The sequence below is a fragment of the Columba livia genome, chromosome 1 (genome assembly GCF_036013475.1).
Source record: "Columba livia isolate bColLiv1 breed racing homer chromosome 1, bColLiv1.pat.W.v2, whole genome shotgun sequence".
In the NCBI taxonomy this organism is placed as follows: domain Eukaryota; kingdom Metazoa; phylum Chordata; class Aves; order Columbiformes; family Columbidae; genus Columba; species Columba livia.
In genome coordinates, this window is record NC_088602.1 from 197,721,265 (window position 1) to 197,738,830 (window position 17,566).

The following is a 17,566-nucleotide window of genomic DNA, read 5'->3' on the forward strand; positions in this document are numbered from 1 at the left end:
AATGAAAATGTGTAATGTATCACTTATTCCACTGATCATATTATGATAACACTAGTCTTCATAGAGAAGCAATAAAATAGGTGAAGATACAGTACAGTGACCTTTTGAGACCTCACAGGGACTCACTGTGCAAGGGGCCCTGCGTGATGGGCTCCATCCTGAAAGGCTTATAATTTGTACTTGAAAAGAGATGCATAAGGCAGATGTAGCATTTCTATCCTAGCCACAATGCTGTTACCAAAGAGGGATATTTTCACCTCACTTAACTCCGTACCACTCTAGGTACCCATATTGTCCATGGAGAGAAATACACTTTGAGGATTCAGTTCATCAGATCTCCCTTTGCAGAAAACCTTCTTTAGTAGAAAACCCAAAGCCAGTAACTTTCGCCAACCCTAACAGCCAGACCTCCTGTCCACCCAGAGGTGCATAACCCACCGTGCACAGGCATGCAAAGGCGAGGGGAGCATCATACTCCACCAGCACAGGCTTTGCTCGCACAGGTGTTGCTCACCCCAGATGTATACACGGGTCTCATTTGTGCTGCTAGAAATCAATAGGTTCACTCTGGGGTGAAAACCAGAGCCCATTGACACTGGGACTGCTGAACATGAAACCATGCTGAGGCAGCAGAGACCAGAATCCAGCCCTTTGGGATGTGCTTTGCTTCCTCTAAACTGCTGTGATTTTAAGCAATTCATCTTTGCAAGGGATCTACTTACAGAACAGCACAAAGCCTCCAGGTTCAACACTGGAACTCTGATGGGCAGCTGCTGCACGCAGAGATTACTGCAAACAAATCATGGTCTCAGTGGTTTAGCCTGTTTACTCAGATTTAGCCTACCTCAATTAAAAAAAAAAGCCTATGTGGTAATACAGGTAAGATATACATTTAGATAATATATCATCTGAAAATACCTCCTGGTCGAGGAAAAACTGAAGTCCCAGCACACTAGGTCCCCACCTCCAGTGCCAGCGGTTACCTGCAGGGACACCTCCTGCTCTGCGGGGTGCAGCCCCTGACTCAGCGACTGGACTGAGGCTACTCATTCTAAACAGTTTCTTACCCATCCAGACACCTTGTGGTGCCAGACTTGGCTCAGATTTTACCACCCTGTTTCATTAAGTGGCAATTAAAGGTGTGGGTTTGTAAGTGACATTAAACTCAGCATACCTCTGTTCAGAGTGCTGCATTTTGCCCATTTTCTAAGGTCTTCCAGAGTATTTCTGCTACCTCTTGCCATTGCTAGCTTCCTAACTACACCACAAAGCTCCTAAGAAAATGACATGAGCTCTCTGGCTGATTCACTAGCATTCACTCAAATGATGATTACTGGCAAATAATTCACATTGTGTCTATGAAGTTCATCTCTTGCTGCCCGCTAGGCTTAATGGCTATCTAATGCCTGTCTTCCTCCAGTTCCCTGACAAGTAACAGCTGGGCTGGGGGGCAGGGGAACACTTGTCTGTCATACAGTCCAGAGCATCTTTCCCCACTCCAGCCTCGCAGAGATGCGTCTGCGGGAGCACTCAGCCTGCATGGAGCAAGCCCACGGGCAGACAGACCGTGTGATTCGGGTGCTGCTGCAGGTGGAGAACTGTGACTCAGAAGCTGAAAGAGAAGAAAAGGTGTGTCATGTGCTAGCTGTTACTGTGGCCATGTAATAGAATTATAGAATCATAGAATCATTTTGGTTGGAAGAGACCCTTAAGATCATTGAGTCCAACCACAGCCTAACTCTAGCACTAAACCATGTGCCTAAGCACCACATCTACACATCTTTTAAACATCTCCAGGTATGGTAACTCAACCATTTCCATGGGCAGCCTGTTCCAATGCTTGACAACCCTTTCCGTGAAAAAATTCTTCCTAATATCCAATCTGAGCCTTCCCTGGCTCAACTTGAGGCTGTTTCCTCTCATCCTGTCATGTCAGCTCACCCCAGGTTGGTGAAGTGTAAAGGAGGAAAACGGAAGTGAACACAGGTCCCTAACTGGTGCATAGCATTTCTGCCCTGTTGCCTTCTAATTTAACATGTGCAGAAGTCAAAAAATTGTCATTGTAACTGCCCCATCAACACCAACAATGCATTACCTACATTAATCCTCTTCTGTCATTACCTTTTTCAAATGCTCCAGGATGATGGGAAAACTAAAGGACCGTGATTGCTGCAAGCCCCACTGAAAAGTCTAAGCATTAAAAGGTTTTCTTTACAGGTGAAATCCTTTGCCTGTACCACACTGAACGCAGGTTGTGGGGGTCAGCACGCTGCCAGCAGACCCTGAGTCCAGCAGGTGCGAGGGAAACAAACCTTTTCTCCAAGGTCAAATCACCCTGCTTGAGCACCACGTGAGACAGCATTCAGCCTTGCTGGAGAGGGACAGGGCAGCATGCCGGGCACCAGCCTTCCTGCTGATGAAAACGCATCAGGATGAGGCCTCTCTAGCAGCTGAAGGTCACCAGTCGCTAAATGCACGACAATGCAGCTGGATGCCTCGTGCATGCCCTTGTGTCCATGCAGGAATGGCCAGGGCTGGAGTTTGGAGTACAGGAGTGAAGCAGGGAAAGGAAAACCCTGCATTTCACAGCAGATCACTGAAAGGGGCTTGTTCCAAGCCTAATCAAACTATTATTTTCAAATAATGAAATTGAAGATGTACTAATTTAATTTGTATTTTTTATTAAGTAAAAATCAGCTATTCGCCACCTGGTAATAGCATTAATTACTGCACAAAAGCACATTGCTTACCATGTCGTGCTGGGAGCACTCTACACATGTAAGTAGAAGTCTAAGCTCAGCCTTAAGCTAACTTCATTGAAACCAGCTACTCCAGGACTGAGCTTTACTCAGTTAGAGACTTAGGTCCTAACTTCTGAGGATGGCATCAGTCCTAGGTAATATATGGTGCCCACACAAAAACTATGAAAATAAATTCTGTCTTAATTTACTACAGCAGCACCCTAACCTGCCTCCGAATGGAAACTGCAGGCTGCTCAAGTTTTGGCATTTGAATATTTTCAATTAGTTGACACACTAGTAATTTGCTTGGTATCATCCTAAATAATAATAGATATTGTGAGTGAATTAATTTGGCAAGCAGCCAACGACTAATTAGGAAAAAGTTAATTATGTACTTGTCATGAAATGCACTCTATTTATGGCAAAATGTGTTGACTTTAAGTCAATCTTGATATCTACATCGAATTCAAAGTTACCACAGAATGTAAGTATTTACACTAAGGACAAGTTATCTGCAGGGGGAAACAGAAGAGGGAAGGAGGTGCCTGCAATCCCTGGCTGGGGGTGGATGGGTTGGGGTGCAGCATCCCATCACCTCCTCCCAAATCCCTTTGCAGACAGCCCACATGGCAGAGAGCAGCAGAGCAGGGTCCTCACCAGACACTGCCACAAACCAGAGAGCAGCATCTGAACAGATGCAGATAAATTCCAGCAGAAGCCAGTTGTGCCATCGCAATGAAACCTGAGGGCAAAGCACTGGGTTACCTGGGGTTTCCCTCAAAGATTCATTTTGGGGATCAATCTCAGTTAAGACTGTAACCAGAAGCAAGAGGGCAGTCATAATTTGCTGGCGACACCTAGTTAGGAGGAGTTCTGTCAATTGAGAAGAGGACTGGGATTGCACACAGTAATAACTGGGTGGCCTTGAGGTCTGAACTAATAGAAATGGATGGAAATCAATTGTGCAAAGTGCAAGGCCATACAGCTGGGGACTAATAATGAGCATTTCTGGTCTAAGCAGAGAGCTCATCATCTGGAAATGGTAGAGGACAGACACCTCAATGTTTAGACAGACACTTCCAGATACCCAGAAGCACTGTCTGATCACAGAATCACTGCAAAACACCAGCATAAGGCAGATATGACAAAAACATTCCCAGAACATATCAGAAATATTGCCACAGAGATGGGAAGCATTAATAGCATTGCACAAAGAAATTGTGAGACCTCCCCCACAATCTTGTGTATGAAAATACAGCATGCTGACATGTTTAAGAAAGATGATCTCAGAGTGGAACAAGAACAGAGATGGGGTATTTATGATGCTATGGAAGATTAAGTGTTTGGCTTACAAGAAGAGACTAAAAAAACAAAGCTTGTTTGGATAGCATGGGGCAGTAGAGAGTAGATTATGATTATTTAGTATAAATACAGCAGTGGGGTAAAAAATTTCATATTTATTATCAGGGAGGAAATATAGATGGTAAATCTAGAGAACACGGAGAAAACAAACAGGTATAGGTGTATTGCCAACATATTTATACCAAAAGTAAAAATGGCACTTGCAATTGACATACAAACTGAGCAGTGAGGTCACTAAGCAAACTGCTTCTTAAGAAGGTGGTTCAGATATGGAAGAAGTTGTAGGAGTCAAGTGTCAGCAACTGGGGCGGCTGGAGGCCCCTTTGGAGCATCTTTTGGTGCCTGAGCTCCACTGTGGGCTGGAGCAGAAAGCCCTGATGTGCCGTAGGACTTGTCCTACGTGACCCCTTACAGATGTTACTTGGACCTAAAAATATCTGTGATTATGACTCCATGCAAAGAAGTTGTTTTGCAGTTTGCTTGTTTGTTTGTTTCCCTGAAGGAGCAGAAACCCCAGCTTCCTGATGAAAGAAATTAATCAAATATAGCCATTTTAACCAATTTAGTAATTTCTTCCCTACAGCAAATGTAGCAAATTAGCTGGTCCCACCTCACACCCAGGTGACCTAAGTAGACCAAAATACCATTAATTTATATAGAGAAAGGATTATTTAGCATTCCTTTCTGGAATTATTTGCAACCATGGTATCCCAGAACAAACGGTATCTGAACATCATAGGGACAGCAAAACTTTAGCTTAGATCACCAACTTTTATTCTAATTTTGTAACCCTGTAAATTCTCCATTGTCTGTAACTAGGCAATATCCCACAGTGACAGAGACAAGTAGCTTTATTTCAAATTTCCCAACCTTAGTACCAGAAAAGTGTAACTTATAGACTATTATTATTATGGTCTTTTTTTTTCACATGGTTATGTGAAACAAACTTTTCAATTTTAACTTCAACATATATCAGATACATGTCTTCCTGTCCATATTGCCTCCAGAATGAGAACTAAAATAACATAATAGGCATCAAATAATCAAATAAAAAAAATGCATCAGCATCTTGTGTTGTTATGATAGGTACTATACAGTACAATTTACAGGGTAATAGGTCTATTCATCATCGGCACATCATTCATTCCAGTTTCTCTGCTCAGATGATGCAAGGCAGGAATTTGATGGACTACTTGTCCTTGCTTTCATTAAGAATAAAACATGCCTTAAAAATAAGAAACTTTGCCTGCTGTTCCCCATCTCTGGAATACCATTCTTGTGTTACCAGCATCGATCAGAAGTATTAAATACACTGATCATGAAATCAAACATTGCACCCAAACCCCATATTTTTCTAAATGCATTGTATCAAATTGGGATAAGGATCACACAGACGTCCATTTATCTCTGCATTTCTGAACTACCCTGCTTCAGCAGGGTGATAATCATGGGGTTAATAGAAGACTTGGTGCACCTGGATTCAGCTCCCTGCTACAGCCTGATCATCCCATACGACCTTAGAGAGATCTCTTAGGCTAAAGAAAATCACGTGCTTAAATATCTTCAGCAGCCTACTTTTAGTCTATGGGAGACTTCTAGTCTACTACGTCTTTCTGACTATGTCTACACAGAGCCTGCCCTGCTCTGTTCTTCACTAACTGGGGATGAAGATGAATAAGGATTGTGAGGCACTTGGATATTATGGAAATGAGGCTATAGAAAATCTTTTGGCAATAATTTTTTGTGCAGTGGCAAATCCATACCCTGCTCTGTGACATGAAGGGTTGGCCTTTGCATGACTCTCACCGTGAGGAAAATCTCTTGTCTTCAATGTGCTCCAGTAGAGATTTTGTTCTCACCTATTTTTTCCAGTGGCCTCTTTTAATTACAACACACAAGATAATTGAGGCTGAAGGGATCCCACAAGAAGAGAATAACCTTCAGACAACAGTCTTTTTTTATTAACATCTTGTTCAGTTGCTCTCATTCCAACAGTAGATGGGTTAAAGGCAGCTGAAGTGCATGGGTGTGAGGTGCTCTCTTCACCCAGCCAGCTAACTGAACACAAGAACACGCTGTACCCACAGCTAGAGACAACTCTGAGCAGGTATGCGAACCAAAATCCTGCTGAGCCCCATGCTGCTCACCTCTGCATGTCAACCAGAGCACCAGACAGCCCCACGGTAACCTGCTGACTCCAGACCCGGCATTTCTGTGCCCTTCCCAGTGTTTCCTGAATAACCACAACTCAAAAGCACTGTAATGTGCTGGTGCCTTCATGGTGGTACACGCACAGGTTTCTCTGGCTTGGTCACTAGGCCAGCAGCACAAACAGAAATGCCTTTTCTGGCTGAAGAAGCTCAGAAGTGCCCATGGTCACTGCAGGCATGGGCTGCGGGACCTAGGACTGCAGCACGATACCCAGATGGCACAGCATCCAATGCGCAATTCTGTCCTGAAATATAATTTTAAATTTTCATTTCATGGTCTGTGGCATTTCAAGTTTTTCTTTCCATTTTAAATCTGCTTATTTCACAAAGTACAAAAGCAAACTTCCTTTCATAATCCTGCCGCTCCCACTGCAACCTGAGAATGGAGCTGAACCCTCTCTCCCATGAACCACCCTTTACAGCATTGTAAGGGGCAATGAGAGCTTTCTCCCCTCTGCCTTTCTTGGATATTTGGCTTTCAGGGCACTATGGGCTCCCTTTGTATCTACAGCACAGTCTCAACTGGTACTAAATACTCTTGAGAAGGCACATCTGCCACATCAAACCACCGGTTACTCTGAGAACACCCCCATGGCTCTGACCTTTCTTTTCATCCAGGTAAATAGACCCACTCCTTTCTCTTGAAACAATAAATAACTCACCTGTTGTGAAAGAAATGTCACTGCCATAGTCCACACTGGAAAACATCATGGTCATCCTGACTACATTAGGGAGCATCCACACTCCTGCTGATGCTGCTTTAGAGGTGCTTGTGTTGCACACCTCTTCTTCCAAATCCTTTCAAGCAAACGTTTGTTAAAACTGGCACATATGATTGTCAGCAAGGATCCAAATTTTTAAAGCTATTTTCCAGGACAATTTGTACTCTTCCAGTACAGTGACTACAAGGCAAGAGAGGCTTCATGAGTCGTAGCTCCTGTTATGGCATGATCTTCCCAAAGCTGTGAGACAGAGCAATTGCTGCAAATCATCAGTACTTCCAGCACTCACCATGATACAGGCACCTGATGTCAGTGCTGTCACATGTAGGTAAACGAGGGCAGGATGAAATGCCGTGGTTGTTTCTATGATCACCGACAGCTGAGTGGGTTCCTGATGGAGGGAGCGGCACCCACAGGTCTTGGCTTTGCTTCAGGCTGGGACTGGCACGTGCTGACAAGGAGCTAGAGGACTGGACGGTGGAAGGACTGCAGTACTGCAGGTACAGCTGATAAGGATAGACAGGAGCATCGCCCTGTGCAAATAGGGTGTCCTCATGAGAACATGGTACCTGTGGGTGCACTCTCCAATGACCTGCTGTCCCTCCGGCACCCCCTTTTCCCCTCACCACCAGCAGTGTGATGGCACAAGCCGGCTGGACAACGGCAAATTAGCTCCACGCTGCGGTCTGATGAGAAATCTCAAACCACCAGATACATAATCCACAGTTTTCAAAAGATATGCCCAAATAAGTGTTTATTTGATGAACACTGCTGAAGAGCATTTTGCACTCTCAGCTAAATAGTAGTACTTGTTTACAAACCACGCTAATTATGAAGCCATCATATTCACTGTTTTATGAGCTCGCCAGTGAACGAGACAGACCTGCTGCAAGATTAAAAATCAGAATTTGGCCATAAACCACCACTAATCTTTGACGCCATCTCTACATATTCAGAACCATATCAGTGGAACACAGAAAGGAGAACTGCGAGAGGATGGACTGATAATTATTTCTCCTTAATTAGGATTTGATCTTTCGTACATTAGGGGGATGAAAACAAGCCCAGATACACACACTCCTATTCATTCGGTAATTCTAAATGACATGGAATTAAAAGCAGAGCAGCGAAGCTCTCACTCAATATGCACACACAATTCCCATTAAGGATAATGGTTATTTTGCTGTGACCAGCGTGTGTTTTGAATGTTTAATTTCCACCACAGGTTTGAATTAGATCTATTGGCAGCAAGACTTAAACACTAAGAAGGAGGAAGGTGAACTGGAGGTTAAAAAAAAATACTAATTGCCTATGTGATGTTTTCTAGAACTGCAACATCTACGCCCATCTCCCATAAAACAATGTTAATAAAGCAGACTTTGGTCCTTCATTACTTTTACACGTCGCTTGAGTGTGGCGATGGCTGGTACTGTGAGCAGTAGCAAAGGGAGGAACCAGTCCCGTGTGCCACGCTCTCATCAACACAAAATGCCACACCGAGGTGCACAGCTCCATGCTTGAGGTTCCATCGTGACATGAAGCTGGTGTGCAGTGCCACCAGCCCGAGGATGTTCGAGGACTCTGGTCATGAAGCTGTATCTCTCCATCCCTTTCTCCTCCAACATACAACCCTCCCCCAGTGCAGCCCATAGAGAACACGTGAAGCCTCCGACTTGTAATGGCAAGTACAGAAATAAAAGAGAGTTTCTAAACAAATTAAAGCAAACTGCATGCAGGGTTGTTTACTGCCAGGATGTGGAGGGAAGAATGACTCGCCTGCAAGTCTTCTCCTTTCCATGCCCTTTGAGAGCTGAAGTTTGGTAACAGCCACTGGAGCACAAAGGTTTTTCTTTGCTGGAAAGACAAGGTTTGCAACAGAAATTCCTCCCTCACATGACGGATTGACACTAGTTATCCAAATGACAGACTCAGTTCTTTTTAACGCTACCAGGACTAATCATATCAGGCTTCTTGCTGTCATGAACCAAACCAAACGTAGACAGATGCTGCGGGAAGTGCCTGCGATCACATGTCCCACCCAGGTGAACTGGGGGACACAGGGGATGCTGGGGCCCTGCAGCACAGTGGGGCAGCTCCAGAGACACCCACTGCCCCACTGCTCTCACCAAAAAACCAAAATACCCTGGTGTCATCTGCCTTGCCAGACGTTTCTACAGGGTGATGCTGCAGCTGAAACAGCGAGTCTGTGATTTCCTGAGCCCAGCCATTGGAAAAAGCTGGAGACTTCCAAAAAGGAAAAAAATCTCTATAATAAAAGCTCTGAAGTCAACACAAGTACACGAAAGAGGAGTGATCCTGCTGGAAGGCATCTGTAATTCACTTTGATGGCTGAACATAAGACACTATTTGGGCAATGGTGTCCCTGTATTTTAAACAGTGTTTTCTGGTACACACATCTGTTTTCTCTGATGGACTCTTGTTAGTTTTGATACAATACGCAAACTCATAGTGAAATCCTGCTCCGCATCCTTGTGCAGCCCATCCACCTGAACTTTACTCACTGGTAAAAACTAACAGGATTTTACCCTCCTGCCAAACACCTCCAAATGTTTAAAACTACAAATGCTGACTCCCTTGATTCTATATCAAAAGTAAAAAAAAAATAAAATATCACTAAAACCCAAAAATTTATCAGTAAAACTAAAGAAAGCTCCAGACAGCATGAGCAGGAAAAGTAAACCTTTTCAAGCTAAGGTGATCACTGTTTAAATAAACAGTGAATAAAGTTGACAAACCGGGCCAGTTCATTCACCCCTTGGGCATCCTGGAAGGTTTGTCCAAGAAGAGAGAGAATAAAGTGAAAAGAAACAAAGGAAAAAACAAGACAAAAAAGCATTTCAGTAGAGCAAATGACAGGTATATATTAAAAAAAAAAAAAAGAGAGTCCTGGTTGCAATTGACTTTATCATGCCTTGGAGTCAAGCTGGGCACCTCCTCCCAGCCCATCAGCACCCCCAGGGCAGGTTCAGCAGGATACACAGACAGACAGGCTGGGGGTGGGGATGTCTGCCCAAATGAGTGCTGCCCCAGCACAGAGCCCTGTACCCTGCACAGCCCCCTGACACCGCCTGGCTGAAAGATCCCCAGCTGGGATCCCTTGGATCCACCTATTCATGTGCATTAGCGGCACTCGGGGTCGTCGCTCAAGTGACAGTCTGAACCGTGCTTGAGAAGTGTCACCCTGCACTGGGTGAAGGGATGGCAGCAGCAATAGGAGGTTCCATAATTTCTCATGTGTGTATCCTATCGCAAGTATACATCATAGTGTTCACTCCAACAGTCATAATGTAGCACATTCCACCTGTGCACTGACAAAAACAAGAGGGAACAGCACCTGCCACTTGCCTCTGCTTGCAAACCCCATCTCTTGTGGTGCTGGGGTGCAGCCCTGGCCAGCTCAGCACCCGTGGGGTGTCTGTCTGCTCCGCAGGGGTGCTGGGGGTGCACCCGTGGGGCAATTAAGACAAATCACTCAATCTTTGATTTTCTTTTATTAAAACAGAGATCGATCCCTATATCAAACATAATATACTCTGTACATTTATCTGCAACAAACTGAAACTGTGGTTTTCATAAAAATTCCATAGAATTATATGATTACCATAGCCTGAGTCAGCAGAAAGATCTGGTAAGAGAGATCTGACAGGAAAATAGATGAGTGAATTATGCAAAAGACAATTTCTGAAAAAAATCCTTCATACGCTCTGTACATTTTGATAGCTCGACAAATAATTTCAAAGATAAGGAGTTTCCCTCTGCTTTAGAACATTTACGGAGTAAAAGAAATACTTGCTTGACACCCAACAGGAAATCAGGACATGAAGACGACAGCATCATTCACCTCTCCCTTTAGCCCTGGACAAATTCCAGATGTGCAGGACTGACTCCTCCAGCTGTACCAGCCTGTGAGCTGGAAAACAGGGGACACAGGGAATGGCAGCAGAAATTCAAACACAAACCAGATTTCCAGCACTGTTGCACTGGGATCTTAACATAGTATTTTGCTTGAGCACTGACTTAACTTGAAATACAAAGTAAATGCTGTGTTCAGATATAGCAATACAGAACCTGTCATGCCCTCAGCATGTTTTGCTTTATGAATACAAAAGTTAGCACATTTTGTGCTATACGCAAAGAAATGTCAAGTAGGTAACCTAAAACCCCAAATGACATAACCAATAAATCTAATTTAAAGAGTGGTAAGTATAATAACAAACTTTACAGGATTCCAATGTCACCATGTCTGACCAGCCATGGTAAAGTGCTACTACCTCTGAATTTCAAAACTGAAAGTTAACTATTACGGGCAACAGTATCTAATACCAGGCTGGTACAAAGCCAATTAAGACATACCATCTGTGCAAATGTCTGTCCCTGAGCATATTTTATTTACAAGATAAAAATAATGAGTATGATGCGAGAAAACCTACGAAACATCTAGGGATTAAAACTTGGTTTTATATAGGAATGAACATGTTAAAATAAAATTATCTAAAAATATACATCTGTCCGTGTTTAGTACAAGGAAAAAGACCAAAATCTCGCACTGCAAATCAGCATCCTCGTGATAAAGCCTCTTCTTAAGCAAGAAGGATTTTTCAATGTCATGGTTAAGTCATAGATGCTGCAAGTGAACGGCAGTGACACAGGCCAGGAAGTGGCAATAAGCTCCCCCACCACCAAGATAACAACATGTCCTGATAGCAAAGATAAGACAATATACGATTTTGAGAGGCTTTTTCACCTCTGACTTTGAACAACTCTTTGTTCACACAACAGCTAACACTGGGTGGGGGGATGTTCGAGAGCAGCACAGCAATCTGCTTACATCAACTGTAAGATCAAGACCAAGGACTGACGTTTTAAAATTACATCTTTTTAGTAAGGATACTATATGGTTTTAGTTACTCAAGAGTAAAAAATACCGTTCTTTTTTTGCTTTTTAAAGCTCAGTGTCTTTATGAATATTTTCACATTTGTAAGTGCCAGAGCATTGAGGCACATTTATCATATAGATTATAGTTGATTATAATTAACACTGGTCTGCTCCCACGCTTTGGCCAAGTAATTTTGCTTTTTTCTGCTGGGAGATCTCGGTGCAACCACGGAGGAGGGTGCCAGGATGAATCTCTAAGTACGATGTGGCTTGGCAGACTGGTGCACCAGAAATAACCTACTATTAGCTAAGGAAAACAACAAGCAAATGTGCCACATCAGGGCAGCCACCTCCTCTGCAGCACCTTCCTCCAGGCTCAAACATCCTAAAACTACATGAGAGTGTTACAAAAACACTGCATTAATTGCAGCAGTTAGTATTGTAAAAGGTGGCGCAGCCCCAGAAAACCGATTTCATTTCTGCCATCTGTTTTCCAACTGCTCAGCACCCCAGTGAAGTGTCAGGTTACACTGTCCCACTGTGCAAATGTCCTCTGGCAGCGGTGGGGCTTCCAGATACAGTGGCAATAATGGTGTCGCCACAGGTGTTTAAAATGGAAATAGGTAACTATTTTATTGATGTTCCATTTCCTTTGGAAATGAATCAAAACCAAGATAAACCCCTCTATCTGCAAAGGAGAGCTTGCAGAGATAGCAAAAGCAGAGAAGATGCCCTCACAGGAGTTTGCTTTGGTGCCTACACCCCATCAGCAGAATAGGCTTCGTGTCCCTGTTCATGGGTGGACACAACTCACCAAAGACTCCAAAAAACCCCCTAATTTCCTCCTTTGGCTCTGCTCCAGCCTCACCATCATGCTGTGTCTATTTGTCTTCTAGGAAAAGAGGAAAAGCAGGCAAGCTCCTCACTTTGAGCTGACATTTGCATCTGCCACCCTGAGCTGGTGTGGAACCAGCCCAGTGCCCCACCAGAGAAACCAGCACGGGCATGCTGAGCTTCGAATCCTACGCAATCCCGGTGGGCGCCCCAGTCAAAGGGCCCCACTAACAGCGTCCAGCTGAGGAGGACACTGCGGCCGGGGAGCGGGGAGGGAAGAACGTGGCATCTCTCCTTCAGGATATTGGGTTTGGAAATCCACATCCATTAATCATGAATAAATGTAGCTAAAGCTGCAGTTTTTTACTTCTATCAGAGAGCAAAAAGAGCTTCTAATTTGAGAGACTTTGATATTTGAAAAATGGAATATAAAAGCAAGGACTTCTACTAAAGTTTCTCTGTCAGAAAACTTGAGCAATTTTCTAATTTGTTTATATTTTTGATGATTGACTGAGAAAAAAAATGATTGACAGGCCCAGAGATAAGTGGAGAAAAGCACAGAAAGTAATAACTTATAAATGCTACTTTCATGTGACATTTCCCCACTTATCAAGTCTCTCATATTTACAAATGAATGAGGTAATGTTCAAACCCTCTGCAATCCGAAAATTTTCCATATAAGACACATGCTATCTTTCTGCCTGCCTGCAATGTGCCCTGATTGTTAATGTCTATTGATTATTTTTACTTGCTTATCAAATGTGAACTCCACCATATATTTTTACAATCCTCTAAGGATATATCCTGTAAGCAACAAAGCTGTATGTTCTCCTTCTTAGTTTTTTCAACATTTTAATTAATCTGCTCCACATGCGACCAAGACTTTTAAAAGAGGTGCTTGTGCCGTTAATGTTGTTCTTCATACGTGAGGACATAAGCTTCCAGACAACTAGAAGAAAACTCCTGTTGTGCCAGTATTTTCGGTAGGCAGTATACAGGCAGCTCAGGTAATTAAAGGTTTGTCAGCTTGACAGTGATCCCAGAGAAAATAATGAAATGGCTGAGGGCAACTTGATTAATAAGGAAATAAAGATGGCTAATACAATTACCACCAATCAACACAGGCTTATAGCAAGCAGATTTTGTCAAAGTAATTTGATTTTTTATGGAGTTTGAAGTTGCTAAAAGCAACCATGATGGTTTAATAGACTTCTTAAAGCTACATGATGTTTGATTCACCTGAATGATGTAAAAATCAACATGACATACATTAAAAGGGTTAAAGCCTGAGTAACTGATCATTCATTAGGGAATTGTTCTTGAACATGGGTTTCCAGTGGGATCCTAAAGCCATTAGTTCTTAGCCCTACTCTTCTTTATGTTTTATCACTGATCTGCAAGAAAAAATATATTAATTACTAATGAAGTTGGCAGACGGGACAAAGACTGGAAGAGTGATTGAATAACGAGGAGACAGAGCCAGCGGTATAGAGGGGACTGGATTGCTTTGGGAACCAGCACGAACAACCAACACCAACAGAACAGATGGAGACCACACTGTTAACCAAGGGGGCTCTGCTCTTGGGAAAAACAAACCTGAAAAGAGTTGCGGGGTTCTGAGGGGTTTTCAGCTGAACAGGCATTTGAGTAAGATTTCTTCTAAAGGAATAAATGACATCCCTGTATGTCGAAAAGTTGAAAGGGGTAACAGGCTTTTACCTTAGCATTCAATCCTGCAATACTGCACCCAGCTTTGATGCCCACAATCCATACAGATGTTGAGTAGTCAGAAAAGAGCCAAAAGAATGATTTACCTGTTGGAAAACATGGTTCATGTGAAAATGTTCAATGTACCAAGGTGTTCAAAATATTCAAGAACAAAAGGTATCTGGTCACAGCCAAAGATGCACTATGTCAAAGACAAACTGGATTCAGAGGATTCCCCCATCTGGCAAACCGACATGAGAACTGGAAACTGAGTCAGGACCATCCATTCAGATATATGGTGTATACTTTGTATAGGAAGAATGACTCAACACTGAAACACGTTGTCAGATCTCTGATAAACATCACATCACTAGAAACATTTCACAGGACTTTTCTCTGAAAGGCATGTCCTACTTCAACCTAAATGCACTCCAGAAAAGCACATGGCCTGTGTTATTCAGGGGCTTAGATAAGCTGCTCTTGGAGCCTGAAAACCTACCACTCTACAAATGTTTCTATTTATCAGGCAAAAATACTAACAGTGATAGCAGTTTCCTTTAAAAAAACACTTCCTTTTTCCTTTTTAAAAAACACTTTTTTCCTTCTGGAAAAGTTTCCTTTTCACCCACTCTCAAAGTTCTAAGACACCAGTTGTAGACAAATTATTCTGAATGGCCTCAAGTCATGCCAGGGGAGGTTTAGATTGGATATTAGGAAAAAATTCTTCCCGGAAAGTGCTGTCAGGCATTGGAACAGGCTGCCCAGGGAAGTGGTGGAGTCACCATCCCTGGAGGGGTTTAAAAGGTGTTTAGACGAGGTTCTTAGGGACATGGTTTAGTGCTAGAGTTAGGTTATGGTTGGACTCAATGATCTGTGATTCTGTGATCCTGAGGGTGTCTTGCAACCAAAATGATTCTACGAATCCACAAAGCTGCAAAGTCCTAATGGAAACAGTCTACCAAGAACAAAACCTGCAAGATTCAGAAAGAGAAAGGATAGAAAGTGATGCTGTAGACAAGGCTTCAGTTCTGACCCCTGCTGTTTGAAAAAAAGACTGTTCTCCTAAACAGGCTGGATAGGCTGATAAATGCCCATCTTCAAACTTTAAGTTGTTGCAGGGCTTGCCCAGATTTATATTGATAACCTAGGGATGAAATGCTTTTTATCAATACACTATCTGCTTGCCCTCTAAGCAAGCTGTGCTTTTTGTGCAAGTATTTATTTATAGCAAACCCAAACTTTAAATGATCTTTAGCAGCTGAAATAATTACCTCAAAACATTGTATCACTAGAGAAATCAGTGAACTGGAAAAAAAATAACTAAAATTTGCTGCATAACCTGCTGAAATTGAGCAGAATAACAGATGGCTCACAGTATTCTGTCTCCAATTAATGGCCAAAGAGAAATAGCTTACTTGGGGGAAAATGACACTTTCCATTTAAATTTGGAGTATTATAAGGCAATAAATTAGGGGAAATTCCAGCAGGCAATCGGCAACTGTTCTGACCCTTAACATTTCAGGACTTGATCTTCACAGAGACCAAATCCTGCCCTGCCTCTCAGGATCACATCTTTATTTTATGCTAAGTCTTGTTCCTTGTTCCCATTAAAGTCACTCCAAACCCAAAACTATGAGATAAAAAGGTGGTGAGAAAAGATATAAATAATATGTGCAGTGCAGAATAAATTCACATCTAAATTACAGGCCAGAGGAAAAAACAGCTTTGGCAGAAGGCTCATCACATTCACTGCCTTCCTTTTCATATCCATTTTTCTACCTTCGTTCCCAGACTATTTACTGTTTAATAACTCGTTCAAGGTCTTGCTTGAACGCTTTGATGCTTCTCGCTTGAATAGATTTTCTTTGGAACATATTCCCTGAGCTGCACACATTACATTTGCTATGAAACATTTTTTGCCCAATATATCCTCTTAAAAAACCCCCCACAAACTCCCACAATTTTCACCTAGGTTTTGCAAGACCATCCCTGACTTCTGCACACCAAAATTTATCAAAACAACCATTGTAGGGGTGAAGGTAAATTCCTGTTAAGGTATCTCTGATATATTTTCATGACACTGAGTTTTATTAAACATCCAGGCTTCTAGGTGTACCTTACTTTACATGAGTAAAAACATCCAGCAGAATTGTGCAGGTCCCATGCAAACAAACTTCCCAGTGAAAAAAATTCAGAATTTGACCTGTGGAGTGCCAGTAGGATCACAGGCTGACAATGATTTGTTTGTGACACCGTTAGTGATGTCTTTGTCTTATCAAGCTTGACTCTTGCTGTGATTAAGGTTTTGTTTCTACTGTTTGCAATGCAAGGAGATTTTATCCACCTTAATTATTCCTAAAGATTTTCACTTTCAACCACATTGAATTTCTGAACATTCGATGGCTGTTTACTTTGTTTCTTATTCATCTCTCAAAGACACTTGAAAGTCCATTTTTCTAAAGATTTTTTTTTCTTTTCATTTTTCAGTCCCTTTTGGATGGTGTAACTATTTTTCTTCCATATTGATTTTGCCCCTTTTTCCTCCAACAAATGCTAATTATTTTACTAGAGTTAACAGAACCTGACTCATGTATTTTCGTTTAGCAGTTTCAATGCATATGTTGTTATTACGTTCCAATAACGCTGCCCACCAGCATTATTAATGCAAGCAAAGCTACAGGAAAAGTATTCGTTAGTTAAATTGCTATTTTAATGAAAGGTAATAGTTTTTGTTGAATCCTTTATTCTTGTGTATTCCCTTACGAAGTATAATGCTAATTAGCCCAAGGTGTAAGTAAGAAGTTTAGGCTTGCAAAGTCAAGCATACCATAGATAGGAAATGCTAAAACTAACATAGACATAGATGCCCAATTTGAGCTTCTTGGCACCATTTCAACACAAATAATGGCAGTCATTAAACATAATGATATATTAAATATACAGCAACAGTAGAATATATTCAGCAACAGTCCTGCATCTATGTGTACAAATTAGGATGCTATCATGTATTCCTTATAAAAAGGGTAATTAATCTCACCTAACCTTTCTGTTGCAGTGTTGCCTCTCAAGTCCTGCTGGCGGCCGGAGGGTGAG

General features: G+C 42.3%; 1 protein-coding gene across 4 annotated transcripts in view; it reads right to left on the reverse strand.

The window, feature by feature from the left end:
* LHFPL3 (LHFPL tetraspan subfamily member 3) overlaps nt 1-17,566 on the reverse strand; it is a 250,195-nt gene that overhangs the window by 188,321 nt on the left and 44,308 nt on the right. The window contains exon 2 of one of the 4 annotated variants that reach the window (XM_065049088.1): nt 14,411-14,580. The exons of the other annotated variants lie outside the window; for them this stretch is intronic. Within the exon in view, the coding sequence (XP_064905160.1) occupies nt 14,426-14,580 (155 nt within the window). The 3' untranslated portion in view covers nt 14,411-14,425. Of the gene's footprint in view, nt 1-14,410; nt 14,581-17,566 lie in introns of those variants that run through there. 4 annotated transcript variants of the gene reach the window in all.